This window comes from Gossypium raimondii, chromosome 4 (assembly GCF_025698545.1).
Source record: "Gossypium raimondii isolate GPD5lz chromosome 4, ASM2569854v1, whole genome shotgun sequence".
NCBI lineage: Eukaryota > Viridiplantae > Streptophyta > Magnoliopsida > Malvales > Malvaceae > Gossypium > Gossypium raimondii.
Window position 1 is genome coordinate 4,397,362 of NC_068568.1, and position 13,375 is coordinate 4,410,736.

The following is a 13,375-nucleotide window of genomic DNA, read 5'->3' on the forward strand; positions in this document are numbered from 1 at the left end:
GTCATGCCAAACTAAATGGAAAATGCTTTTGATTAATTGTCATTAAAATCATATTTAAAGTTTTCGATTCATTTTAAAATTAATGGAATTATTGTCAAAAGCATTAGAACACAATCTTATTGAACTCAAATATTTTCTTTGATTCTCAAATGTGTATTCAAAAATACTTTTTAAATGGAATTTTCCAAATATTCTTCTTTTTAAATATTTTTATAGGTAATTAATTGTGTCAAATCCTTTAATGTCTTTTTTATTTATTTAGAATTCATCAAAATATCCTAAAATGAATTAAGATAGATGTAACTTAACAAGCAAATAAATTTAAAATAATAATAAAATTAACAATAAAACAAGTGTTATGCAATATTCAAATGATAACAACAAAATAGTAGTAATATAATAGTGAAATGGTAGCAAAATAGAGAGAAAACAATAAGAAAATAACATTAAAACAACAAAAAATTACAATTTTTTTTCCTTTTGTGAATTCGGGGTAGCCAGATCGGGCCCAGGCTAAATATGTCTTACCAGAGGCCCTACTCATTTTTTAAACGAGCCTTATTTTTTTTCCAAGCCCATTTCTCAAGCCTATATTTTTGCCCAAACCCTCCTACTTTCTGGGAGGACCTTTGGGCCGAGTTGGGTGGCCTGTCCCATGAGCAGGTCTAGCTTGATTCTCAAATAATGTTTTTTTAATTTTTTTATTTGAAAGATTATATAAAAATATGATAAGATAAAAATATTATAAAAATATTAATTATCCTTTAAAGTAAATGTATTTTAATATTTTTATTACTGAATTGGTGTTGAGTTACTCATAAATCAACTTAATCAACCACTTTATATATAATATAGATATTAAAATTATGGCAAGCATCTGAGTGGAAATAAAATTTAAGAAATATATTTTTTAAAAATTATGTAAAAATTACATAAATTTTAATTGAAATGGTAAATTTAAGGGGTTTTTTACACAAATAGTATAGAAAAAATATCTGAAATAGGATGTCAGAAAAAAATTTACCAAAATAGGTTACTTTTTCATTGGAGCCTATTAGATAGGCGCCAATGAATAAAAAAATAATAATTTTTTTGAATAAAATATAATTTTATACTTTTTTTAATATATTTTTAAAAAAATACGGGTCAAAATACGATTGGGTCGGGTCGGGTCGGGTCGGGTGGCGCCTACTTGACAGGCGCCAATGAAGGAGCCTTATAGAGAGGCGCCAATGGTGGCCCTCTGCCCACCGCTGCAGCCCCTGCATGCTGCTGCATGTGTTGTCCCTTCATGCATTTTTTCTTTTGCCTATAAGTAAATGTAAATGGTCCCAACGCCACACGGTAGAGAAAAAAAAAAGAGAGAAAGGTAATGTATTTTTTCAATAAATAATTTTGTTTATAATTTAAAAAGTTTATAGTTTGTGAATTTTTTAGGATATATTTTAGAAGATATTGTGAATTTTTTGTTATTAATTATTAATTATAAATTATCTATATTTAGTGTTTAAAGTTTAGATTAGAATTTTGTATGAATATTTTAACTTTTTGTATGAATATTATAATTTTTTATGAATATTGTAATGTTGTATGAATATTGTAATTATTTTATAATTAAATTTGTATTTATAGTTTTGGATTAGTAACTTTTGTATGAATATTGTAATTTTGTATAAATATTATAATTTTTTGTATGAATATTGTAATATTATAGTTTTGTATGAATATTGCAATTTTTTGTATGAATATTGTAATTTAGTAATTTTGTATGAATATTATATTTGTTTTGTATGAATATTGTAATATTATAATTTTGTATGAATATTGCAATTTTTTGTATTAATATTGTAATTTGGGGATATATTGTAATATTGTAATTTTTGTATGAATATTGTAATTATTTTATAATTAATTTGTTATAAATTTTGTGTTTGTAATTATTTAAAATTTAATTTATTAGTAATTTAGGATTAAGCTATAAGTTGTTGTGTTTAGTTCAAGATTTGGTGAGTTTAACATATAAAGTTTATAACAAAATTAAAAATCATTTCATTAAAAGTTTAATTATAAAAAGTTCAAAATCATTTTATTAAAAGTTTAATTATAACTGATTTTTTAATCATATAGTTATTGTTAACTCATTTAATTTTTATATAATGTAACTTTTATATAATTAATTTTATTTGATTTTGTATTTATTTAACAGTAATTATTGATTTTTTGAAACAAATTAACGAATTCATTTTTTATTGCGATTTGCAGAAATGGGTTCTCTAATTAATAATAATAATCACATATCAAGTATTATTAATGAGATGATAATAAAATTTATTTTTGATATTCATGTTATTTGTTGAATTAAATTATATTGTATTAACTATTTTGCTAATTTAATAATGTCAGGGTCCCTACCGCGCATTGAGGGGCCGTGTTAATAGTGTAGGGTTTCAGCCAGATGAACGCCTAATACCATACTTAGAGTTAGCCGGGTTCGGATCAGCGGCATTGATTCGGACTTTTGATCTGCGATACGACTTGATTTCCGCTTTAGTCGAGCGATGGCGTCCGGAGACCCACACATTTCATTTGCCGTGCAGAGAGTGTACCGTCACTCTAGAGGATGTTGCAGTACAGCTCAGGCTTCCCATAGACGGGAATGCGGTTACGGGCGTAAGTTCAATCTCTAGGCCGGCTACCCTTTGCAATGAATTACTTGGACGCTCACCAAGTCAGGGGAAATTTACCAGTTTGAGATTTTCATGGCTATATGCCAATTTTGAGCATTTGCCAAGTACTGCTAATGAATGGGAGGTGATGCAGGCTGTTCGAGCTTACATTATGCACTTTATAGGGGGTGTACTCATGCCGGATGCAAACGGTAGTAAGGTCCACTTGATGTACTTACCCTTATTATCCAATTTGCATAACACTCGTTCATACAGTTGGGGGTCCGCAGTTTTAGCCATGCTGTATCGCGAACTTTGTCGGACAACAAATCCTTCTGCGGTTGACATAGGCGGATGCCTCATACTGCTGCAGTCGTGGGCACTTTACCGGATGCCATTCTTGGCATCCATTAGTCATCAATCATATGTATTTCCACTCGTTAATAGGTGATGATTTTTTACTCATTATAATAATTAGTTGACTTTTTTATATTATATTATTCTAACAATTTGTTTTCGTAGGTGGAGTACTAATCCAAGTATCGGGAGGTCACCGACGGTTCCGATATATCGTCTAATGATTGAGAATCATGCTGGAGAGGGGGTAAGTTTTTCGAATATAAACTTAATTTTATTGTTTTATCTCACTCGACCCGCGTTAATATAACAACGTTATTAATTGTGCAGTTCATTTGGATGTCGTATTCTGCTTCGGAAATTATGGCAGTTATGCCATCATCTGCCCACGTCCACTCAAACCTATGGTGCATTAGCGCACCCATTATCAATTTTAACGTAGTGGAGTGGTATTATGGCAATCGAGTACTCCGGCAGTTCGGTTGCATACAGTATATCCCGACACTGCCAGTACAATTGGGGGAGATCCATGGGATGAGCAAGAAGGGGAGGTATGAAGATAATTGGGAAGAAGTGCACGAAGAATATATTACGATATGGAACAACCGGTTGGGGAGGGTACCTCAGATGGATCGTGCTCCGGATTTATAGCCCTCATTACAGTATATACAGTGGTACTGTGAGACAGAGAAACCATTTCTGTTTGGTGGGCGGTAGATTGTAGTCCCTCCACATACGACACGAATTACGCAACCCCTTCGAGATCTGCATCATGCACCAGAGCCAGAGCCAGAGGCAGAGGCAGAGCTAGAACTACATTCTAGGGATAGTTCTTATCATCCAGAATTAAGGGGCGATGACTATTTCGTGGCCTCGTATCCACCTCAGTACTCCGCTCTTTCCGGCCAATATCTGCCGTCGTACTCCTCTCCTCCCGGATCAAGTTCATCGATGGCATTTGAGACATATGATTATTCATCTATGTTTCACACACCCCAACATACTGTTGAGGAGAATGTTGATAACCGTAATCGCCCACAACGTGAGCGTTGAGCTCTACAAAAATATACCCCTAGAACCACACCATCAAACCATCAATTTTAGGGGTTTTTTTTAATAAACAACCTCATATTTATGTAATGATAGTTCTTATCTAAATAAAATTATAATGGTTTAAAAATGTCTCCATAACTGTAACAAATTGTTGACAATTTTGTGATTCAAACCATATTTATGTAATGAAGTACATATCAATTTCTACCCGATTGAGACGATTGTCCAACATGGTAGTTTCGGAGAGGGCATTTACTCTGATTATGACCGGGTAATTTGCATACACCACACAAATTCCCGTCAGATTTCCCCCGTAATAAGATCGTGTCTGTAACTCAATTACAGTCCCCGGCACGTGTTCTCTCATGGCGGCTATCCATCCCTGTAATTCATTGTACGATGCATCGAAATCTCCATACAATTGTTCCATTGCCATCTGTTTAGCTATCCGCCTTCCGGTATGATACTCGATACTGGAATCGTACTTGTATTTCAGCAATCAGTACCGAAACTTTAATGGTCGGCATGTCTTTCACCATTGGCATGATGCATGTACAGATAGTTTTGGAGTCAAGTTTTCGATGATCTTCTGTCATACGTGTTGAAGTGCATGTGTGGGGCCCAACAAATTTTCGTATCTCCCACATCTGCGACTTCTGCATAAATGCAGCTCGTAGCCTCCAATTGCAGCCTTCTGCCGACCTCCAACACTCTCCAATATATAATGTTGGTTTAGACTCGATGACTTTGTAATCTACTGATATATTCATGCTATACCGCTTAATCGCAAACTTGCATTCTTCCTTACTTTCAAATCTCTGGCCCACGCGTAACTCATCTGGATCAGAATTTATGCCCATTCGGTAAGCATGTGGTATTTCAGGGTACTCCGGAAACTCAGTTGCCCGTGCCGCATCGGGGTCTATCCTAGACATGTGTGCCCCAGGATTATTGTGTGTCACAATACGACGAATCTGGTTTCCAACTGAAGATGCATTAACGTTTCCATCCTCATTCACGCCTTCGTCGTCAATATCATCCGGGACCTCGTCTGCGTCGGGATCACTCTCACTATCTACTTCGTAATCAACAGGATCACTACTATAGTATACATCATCACCAATCACATCAGTCTCGGCTGCAGCATTAAGATCAATATTTATCCTATGTATAGGTGATTGACTATCAACATACGATACCGGAACCACCATACACGGCGCTTCAACTCCATCTTCTTCACCTAATGGAGTGGAATTTTCAGTTGCCTCCATACTGGCTAACTTAGCAAATAACTGAATCGGTGCATTTTTGTTGCTCTCAGTCCCACAATAAAGAGCGACCATTGTCTCCACGTCTTCATCGTCTACAAGTTCCATTTCGGTAAATTTTATTGGATCTGTTGAAACTGGAAACTTGTAGAAAACTTTTGATATCCTTCTCCCACAACGTCTATAAATTTTTTCACTAATTTTTTCCTTCATATCATCAAACGAGATATTTCTATCAAATCTCATTGCTATTTTTTACGACATTCAAATATACATCCCACAATTGTTGTCAAAATTTCTCCATTGAAATAAACGCATACAAAAAACTGATTTTCCATTTTCAATACTAGATCGTAAAAAGAATTTCAAATTTCTTAAAACAGTTTCAAAAATAAACAAATTACATAAAATTTTAATGCAAAATTTTTCATTCGAAGCTAACAAAATTAATAACATGACAAAATAACTTTCAAATAATAAAATTACTAACAATACTCTACATTCTATTTAAAAGAAAAACCAAAATACCTAATTTTTTTCTTCTTTTCCTTTATTCTTTTCTTCTGCTTCCTTCCTTCTTATTTCTTTCATTTCTGTAGTAAAATTTATGTCTGTGTTGGGGGTATTTATAGGGAAAAATCACAGCATTGGCGCCTCTCAGTATGGCACCACCATTGGCGCCTCCCAGATAGGCGCCAATACTATGTATTATACGGGTTATATACTAACCCGAAAAAGTATAAAATTATTTTTATTCAAAAAAAATGTATTATTTTTTTATTCATTGGCGCCTATCTAATAGGCTCCAATGAAAAAGTAACCTATTTTGGTAAAAAAATTTTCGACATCCTATTTCAGATTTTTTTCTATACTATTTGTGTAAAATCCCTAAATTTAAGTATTAAAATAATGGTATGTTAAGTTCAAATACAATTGTTGTACATTCTGTTATTTTTGTCGACTATATTAACTTCTATTGATTGTTAACTAGTTCATGTCGATAATTTTAACAAAAGACTGAGAATACCTAAAAAGAAAAAACAAATAGATGTTGATTAAAGCTTAGCTCAATTAGCACTATTGTTATTGGAAAATTTAGAATGGCGGGTATTTGAACGTGATTAAATGCATTTCTTTTTCTATTTTAAGGATTGAGATTGAGATAAATTATAAATAGAAGTAAGCATGGTATAAAGAAAACATATGAAAAGTTCAGATGTAGTTGTACAATTACTTTTTTATATACTATTTGAGCAAATATAAAACTGAAAATAAAGTAGCATCCAAATTATGTTTTTCTTTTTCATTCAGACTAAATGTAATTCAAAGCCTTTTATTATTATTTCATTCATAGGCGATATCATCAGTTCTTCATGGCACATCTCTCTATGCAAGTATTGACACAGCCTGCAACTTCCCTTGCAGCTAATAAAAACAAAACAAATCGTTGAATTCATATACATACATACTTACCATCAAATATTAATATAAGAATAAAAAAGAAAAATTATCAAACTTCCTTTGGCTGCTTAGCCTTGAACACATGGTGGTGGCACATCCAAGTGCGCAGAATGTTGAGCTGCTAGTGTGGTGGGTGTCCTCGATAGTCTCCACCAGCAGAGGCGAAGTTAAAATTTTTTTTAGGGGGTCGAAATGAAATTTTAATTTTTAATAGTCTATATCTTTATAATTTTTAAAGGATTAAATTAAATTTTCATAATTTTAGGGGGCCAAAGTGCAATTTTACCTTTACTAATTTAAATTTTTAAATTTTTTTAAAGGGCCAAAACAACAAAATTTCATTTTAGGGGGGCTGGGACCCTGCCAGCCCCCTTGCATTTGCCTCTGTCCACCAATGCTTCTGACACCAGGCAATGTTAAATGTAGTCTTCAGGGGAGGATCCGTTGGCGACACAAGTAGTAAAGCAAAACGTATACTTTAATCCAATCGGGATGAGTGCTGTAACAACATGATGTAAGGGGCTAACGAGAATCTCAAAGACCAAACAAAACATTAACACCCTTGATTTCTCCCCCATTATGTATATATTTGATTCCCTTTTAAGATATATAGATTTGTTAATGATTGTTTTGCATTGCATGAGATATGGTTTATATAGACTTTATGTAGGAGATTGTCATGCCAAACTGTCCTGCTAAAATCATATGAATATAATTTAATGCTTCCAACGGCTACTTTTTAGACTTGTCTTGAGACATCTTGTTAGGTCTCAAGACGTGACGTGTAGGGACAATTTAATGCTTCCAGCGGCTAGATTTCATCACAACGGCCATAAATGTTCATAAACTTGTTCTTTGACATTTCATCCCTAAACAATTTTATCTAATTATTTTAGCATTTCATATTTGTTAATTTATTCTTTTTCTAACATTAAACGTATATCCATTGTTATCAAATGTAAATAATTAACAATAAATACTATGCAATTTAGTTAAATTTTAGTATAAATAACTACTATGTAATTATTCGTGGGTCAAAATGTATAGAAAATTATTTTTCATCAATAATTTTATTTATTTATTTTGGATTGATATATAAATACAATTTAATATTTTCAATATTTGATAATTCAAAATAAAAAAATTTGATAAAATTTTCTATAAAAAAAGTGAAAATGACAAGTAGATAAAGGTCTAAATAAAACTTTCGAGTAGTTTAATGATCATTTTGTAACTTTTAAAATTAATTGACCAAACATAAATTTACTAATAATTTAATGACCTTGGCTGTAATTTATCCTAAATTATATGAATATAAAATGTAAATTACCCAAAAATAAGACTCCTTAGTAATTAGTTTAAAACAGAAATAAAACGGCAGAAGAAACAGAAAACTGAAACCAAAAAGTAAAGACGCAAGCTACGTATTTTAATAGTGTCCAAATTTTAGCAGAAACCAATCACATGCCCTCTGGATTAATGATCATACTTTTCAAAACTCAACAGAATGGACCCATTCCATTTAATTAACCAGAAACCGATGATTTGTTCAATTTGTAGCTATGTTAAATTTGGTTTAGAGTTTAAGATTTAAGATCGTCGACACGGTTATGACTTTTATATACAATTATGTGTATATACATGTGAAAACAATGTCTGTAAGACTGCAACATGAAAAACACCATTGTTGGATCTAATTAAAGAGGAAAGCTTAGCTTACTCCATCTTATTAATGACTAAATTCATGTACTGATCCAAAAAAGAAATAAATAACAATTCCATGGCACATCTAGAATTACAGGGTATAAATGATGACTGCAACTTCAAGGGAATAGTGGCAAAAAGCCTAAAAACATGATGGTTTTAAGCAATTGGCTTCAATACATACAGTTTGCATGAATGCGGTCTCAATGTTGCTGTCAAATTGCCCACAAATGTTGTCTTCAGTGTTTTGTGCTGCAAATAGATGCACATTAGTGGGTGTGTTACCAGCTATGTTACTCAAACTCGAGAGTGAAATTTGTATATATGTACATGTCAGACACGGGTAGAACTGTTCATGGGTCGAGCCATCTGGTCGAAAAGTGGGATGATTTGGGCAAAAATATAGGCCTGGAAAATGAGCTTAGGCTAAATAAAAGGCCCATTTAAAAATAGACTGGGCCTCAGGTAATTTTTTTCAGCACGGGCCCAACCTGGCCCAAATGTATCGATAACCTTAACAAAATATAGGTACCTTTCACAAAAGTATCAATACTCTGCCTGGTATCGATAACGTTTTAAGGTTCGATGTTTTGAAAATTAAAGAAAAATTGCCGAAGTACCGATACCCTCCCTAAGGTATTGATACTTCGTAGCAAGTATCGATACTATAGGATTTAATACGGGCTGGGTCGGTCCAGACCTGAGTTTAGCATCTATAATCTGGGCTGAGTTTAAGCAAAATTTTAGGCCAATTTGTTGGGCTAGGCCCGAGCCTACCAAACAGGTCCAAATTTTTTTATGGCCCGGCCCATGGACACGTCTAGACACGGGTAAACTTGAATTTTTTTCGAGTTTTTTCATATATTTGGAGGATAAAACAATCATATCCTTGTTTAGCAATGATACTCCGACTCTTCGTTTTTCTTAAATACCCATGTATTGTCCGAGTAACATAAATCGCAAAGAATTAAAGGCATACTAAATGGGTATTAAGTAAAACACTTATGCATGCAATGGAAAATGACAACATATGCAATTGAGTACCTCCCAAAGGTCTCTGGCTTGAACCACAGTTTTGGGGTCTAGACCAATGTCATCCCAACGAGCTGTTGTAGAATAACGAACAGGACCCCTGTTGAGTAGGACCACGGCAATTTTATAACCAGAAAGTGGAGCTGACCAAATCTGTAAGGAGGCAGAGAAAAATTAGTAGAGTGACAAATCCGAGCAGAAAACAATAAACCAAAAAGTATAATGATCGGGATTAGGATGTCTCCCCTGCTTCACCGCACATAACAGGAGCATACATCAAGAATATTGTCCTCTTTGGACACCTACAAACCTCTTAAAACCTTTTGTCACCAGAAGGGAACAGACGATCAATCCCTTATGAGAGTCAAGTAGGGAAAAGGACAGAGAGATCCTTGGTTGGTTCAGACCGAACTAAGCTCTTCTTCGGGTGACAAAGTATTGAGGGGCTTGTGGATGCACAAACAAGACAATGAATACCTTAGATGTAAGAGTATGCAGGGTAATAAACAAATCCCGATACGTCCAATGATGCAGAGAGCTGTTCAAATCACGAACATTACAAAAAGGAGCTGTATGAATTTTACCTCTTGATCGCCTTCCATCCTAACCTTCTTGGCTTGAAAACCGTATGGATCTATTGCAGGCCGTAACATGAAAGTCAAAAATGTGATGATCATCGATGAACGAAGGACGGAACATAATGGTATTTGTAGAAAGGCACATGTGGTTACCTTGGTTAACAGCAATGACTTCCTTATTCGTGATGATATCCATCGTTTCTCTTGTCATATTCCTTATATCACAACCAAGAAGAAGAGGTGCCTGCAATAACATTCACATTTTTATCGACCAGATGCAACAAGTTTATCACCCGACACGGAAAAGAAGATTTCATCCGTAATACCTTTGAAATAGCCCACAAGCTGAAATGTACTATGTATTCATCTTTTGTCATCCCTCCATTCCCCACCTCGAGCATGTCCGGATCTATTGAAACCGATGGCATAAGTTTATCAGAAATTGTACTTATAATTATAAATGATATCTACATCGGAACATTGACACTGGTTCAGATTTTCTAACCATTCCAACCACCGGGCCTTGCATATTCAGCATAAATTTCATTCTGGTCAGCTCTAGAGATCATACTGCCAGGGATCAAAAATCACAAGTTATGGTTGTACCGCTCTAGGCCGAGGCTATGGAACTGGAAACAATAAAATCCTTTCTTGGCATTAATATTTTACCTTTCCCAATTATCGGATATGTCGTTAGTTGTCCTCCAGCTATTTCCTACAGGAGCACCCCATTCAGCAGGGTGCATATCTCCCCTAAAAAACCACAATGAAACATAAGTCGAATTGAGAAGACCCGGCAAATGCTTGAATAAAGGCTTAAGTTCAGTGCTTCAAAAAGTACCATTCACACAGAGAAAAGAAGATGGGGCGGCCAGCCTTCATCAAAGCTCGAGTCATGACAGGGTATCTAAATTAAGAACAGTAGCAACATATGAGAAGATTGCTATACGTTTTAAAAATATTGCTAAAAATTTGAAAAAAAGGGAAAGCCAATCCTGTAATTGACCTTTTTGTTGGCTTCGAGCCATCATTATTGCAGTTATCATACTTCAAATAATCAATACCCTGCAAATAAAACAATACAGATTTAAGTATATATACATAAAAATGAAATATAATTATATATTTATATAAGATTATCAAATGGAAAATGGACAACGAAATCCATACCCAAGAAGCAAAGGTTTTAGCATCCTGCTCTTCATAACCAAGTGAACCAGGCATTCGCCTACTACAGGTAAAGTACCTGGAAAAACAGACAACAACATATCCACCAGCTTTGTCATAACAATTCTAGATTCATAGAAATTCAACATTGAAAGAGTTGCATTACCCCGCATCCGAGTAAATCCCAAGCTTAAGACCCTTCTTGTGAACATAATCTGCGAGAGCCTTTATTCCAGATGGAAATGTTGACTTCTTAGGCACTAGATTACCCTGAAATTCGATTCGAGACCGATCTTTATAACTACATCAACTAATTCTAGACTTTTATAAGAGAATCATTTCCAGCTTTCTAAAGCATCCAACTTGTTATATAGGAAAAACAAAAGAAAGCAGGAAGTATGCAGAAAAGGAAAACACCTTGTCATCACGAGAAATTTCAGCCCAGCAATCATCTAAGAAAACAGATATTGAAATGGTTTATCAGTCATTTTCAATCCAGGATGCCAATAAAGGGTACTACTTCAGATTAATAGAATCACACCTATATTAACATATTCATATCCAAGCTTGGAGAGCCCAGTTGAAACTAGAGCATCAGCTGTCAAACAATCAAAATATTCATTATCCTATGATAAAAATGAAAGGAAAAAAGAACAAAAATAACCCTTCCTTTTTTTAAAGTTGTATTACTATTTATCACTGTATTATCAACCATCCAATGAAATTTGGATATCTTATGTTACTCTTATTTGAGTGAGTGTCAGATACAATTATGTGTTCAATATGGATACTTAAAATGAAATAAATGAGAGTATTTAAGTTTAAAAAAAATAAAATAAAATTTAAAGAAAAAGGCATAATTGGATTCTATGTTTACCAGTTTCTCTGATCATTTTTTCATCAATATTGCATCCAAAGTGATTCCAGCTGTTCCAACTGCAGTGGAAGTAAGAAAATAAAAACAGACCCAATTTACATAATATTATCAGTATTTACAGAGAACAATCTCAGCAAAACATAATCGAAGTTCAATCTCAGTAAAACTATGGCGTTTTAAGTTACGACCTCCACCGACAAAAAAAATTAGTGAAAAAAGAGCTGGAAAAATAAAAACATAGCATACCCCATGGGAGGAGTCATTCCAAGACCATTACTCAACATACTTCTTCTGTTTTCTGCTACTGTCAACGCCGCCAACTCCATCATCAACATTATCGCTGCTAATGCCGCCACAACACAGCGTCGTTTCCCCATCTCCGCCGAGATCTCCAACCAAAAGAAAAAGAAGAAGAAGTGCTTTAGAACTGTTTATAGGAAGAAAATAAAAGAACAGAGTGATCTCTTTTGTATTGTATTTACAGTGAATGAAAGGGATAAAGAGATACTGATTGAAAGCTCTGTACTTTTATGGATGGATTCATGCAATTATTTATAATGCCAAAGTTGCCCTTGTCAATTGACTATCTTTATATTTTCTTTATCAATAAGACAAAATTATATTGGAGTTAATTGCACCAGAGATCCTTAAATTATGACGTTCACTTTAAATTGGTCTTCAAATTTTTAAACATTCTAACTATATCCTTAAGTTATAAAAATTTTAAAGTAAAACTAGACGGATGTTGTAAAATCTTAGATTCTAAAGTTTTCAAAGCTTTTAAATGAATTTTCCATTCGCATTCTCTTTTTTCAGTATTATTTTATTTTTAGTTTTTAATTTTAAATGTTGTTTGACTATGGGTGAAGCCAAAAATTTTTTAGGAGGCCAGAATTAAATTATAATTTTAAAGGATTAAACCAAATTTTTATCCTTTTAGGGGTCAAAATATAATTTTACCTTTACTAATTTTAAATTTTAAATTTTCTGAAGGGTTTAAATGGATAATTTTTCATTTTAGGGGACTCCTTTCTTTAAAATTTCCATTTTAAATAATGAATTGACCTAACCGATATAACAATGATAAGTTAACGATGTAACTAAAATATTTTGAAATTTGAGTGTATCATAATTTAGAGATGGCTGATGCAATTAAGCAAAACGTTAGAAAATGTTTTACGATGAATTTTATAAAATAAAAAAATTAATATT

At 33.5% G+C, this 13,375-nt stretch overlaps 1 protein-coding gene across 1 annotated transcript; it reads right to left on the reverse strand.

Annotated features, from left to right (window-relative positions):
* Window positions 1–8,502: 8,502 nt before the first annotated feature.
* Window positions 8,503–12,686, reverse strand: LOC105780579 (alpha-galactosidase 1). The gene is made up of 15 exons (XM_012604981.2): window positions 12,410–12,686; window positions 12,164–12,222; window positions 11,828–11,884; window positions 11,704–11,738; window positions 11,453–11,556; window positions 11,290–11,365; window positions 11,126–11,184; window positions 10,961–11,026; window positions 10,789–10,872; window positions 10,625–10,689; window positions 10,446–10,528; window positions 10,273–10,363; window positions 10,126–10,175; window positions 9,554–9,694; window positions 8,503–8,761 (listed from the first exon to the last, which is right to left on the reverse strand). Exons 1-15 carry the CDS (start codon window positions 12,538–12,540, stop codon window positions 8,669–8,671), a joined length of 1,194 nt encoding a protein of 397 aa, XP_012460435.1. The 5' UTR covers window positions 12,541–12,686; the 3' UTR covers window positions 8,503–8,668.
* Window positions 12,687–13,375: the final 689 nt, after the last annotated feature.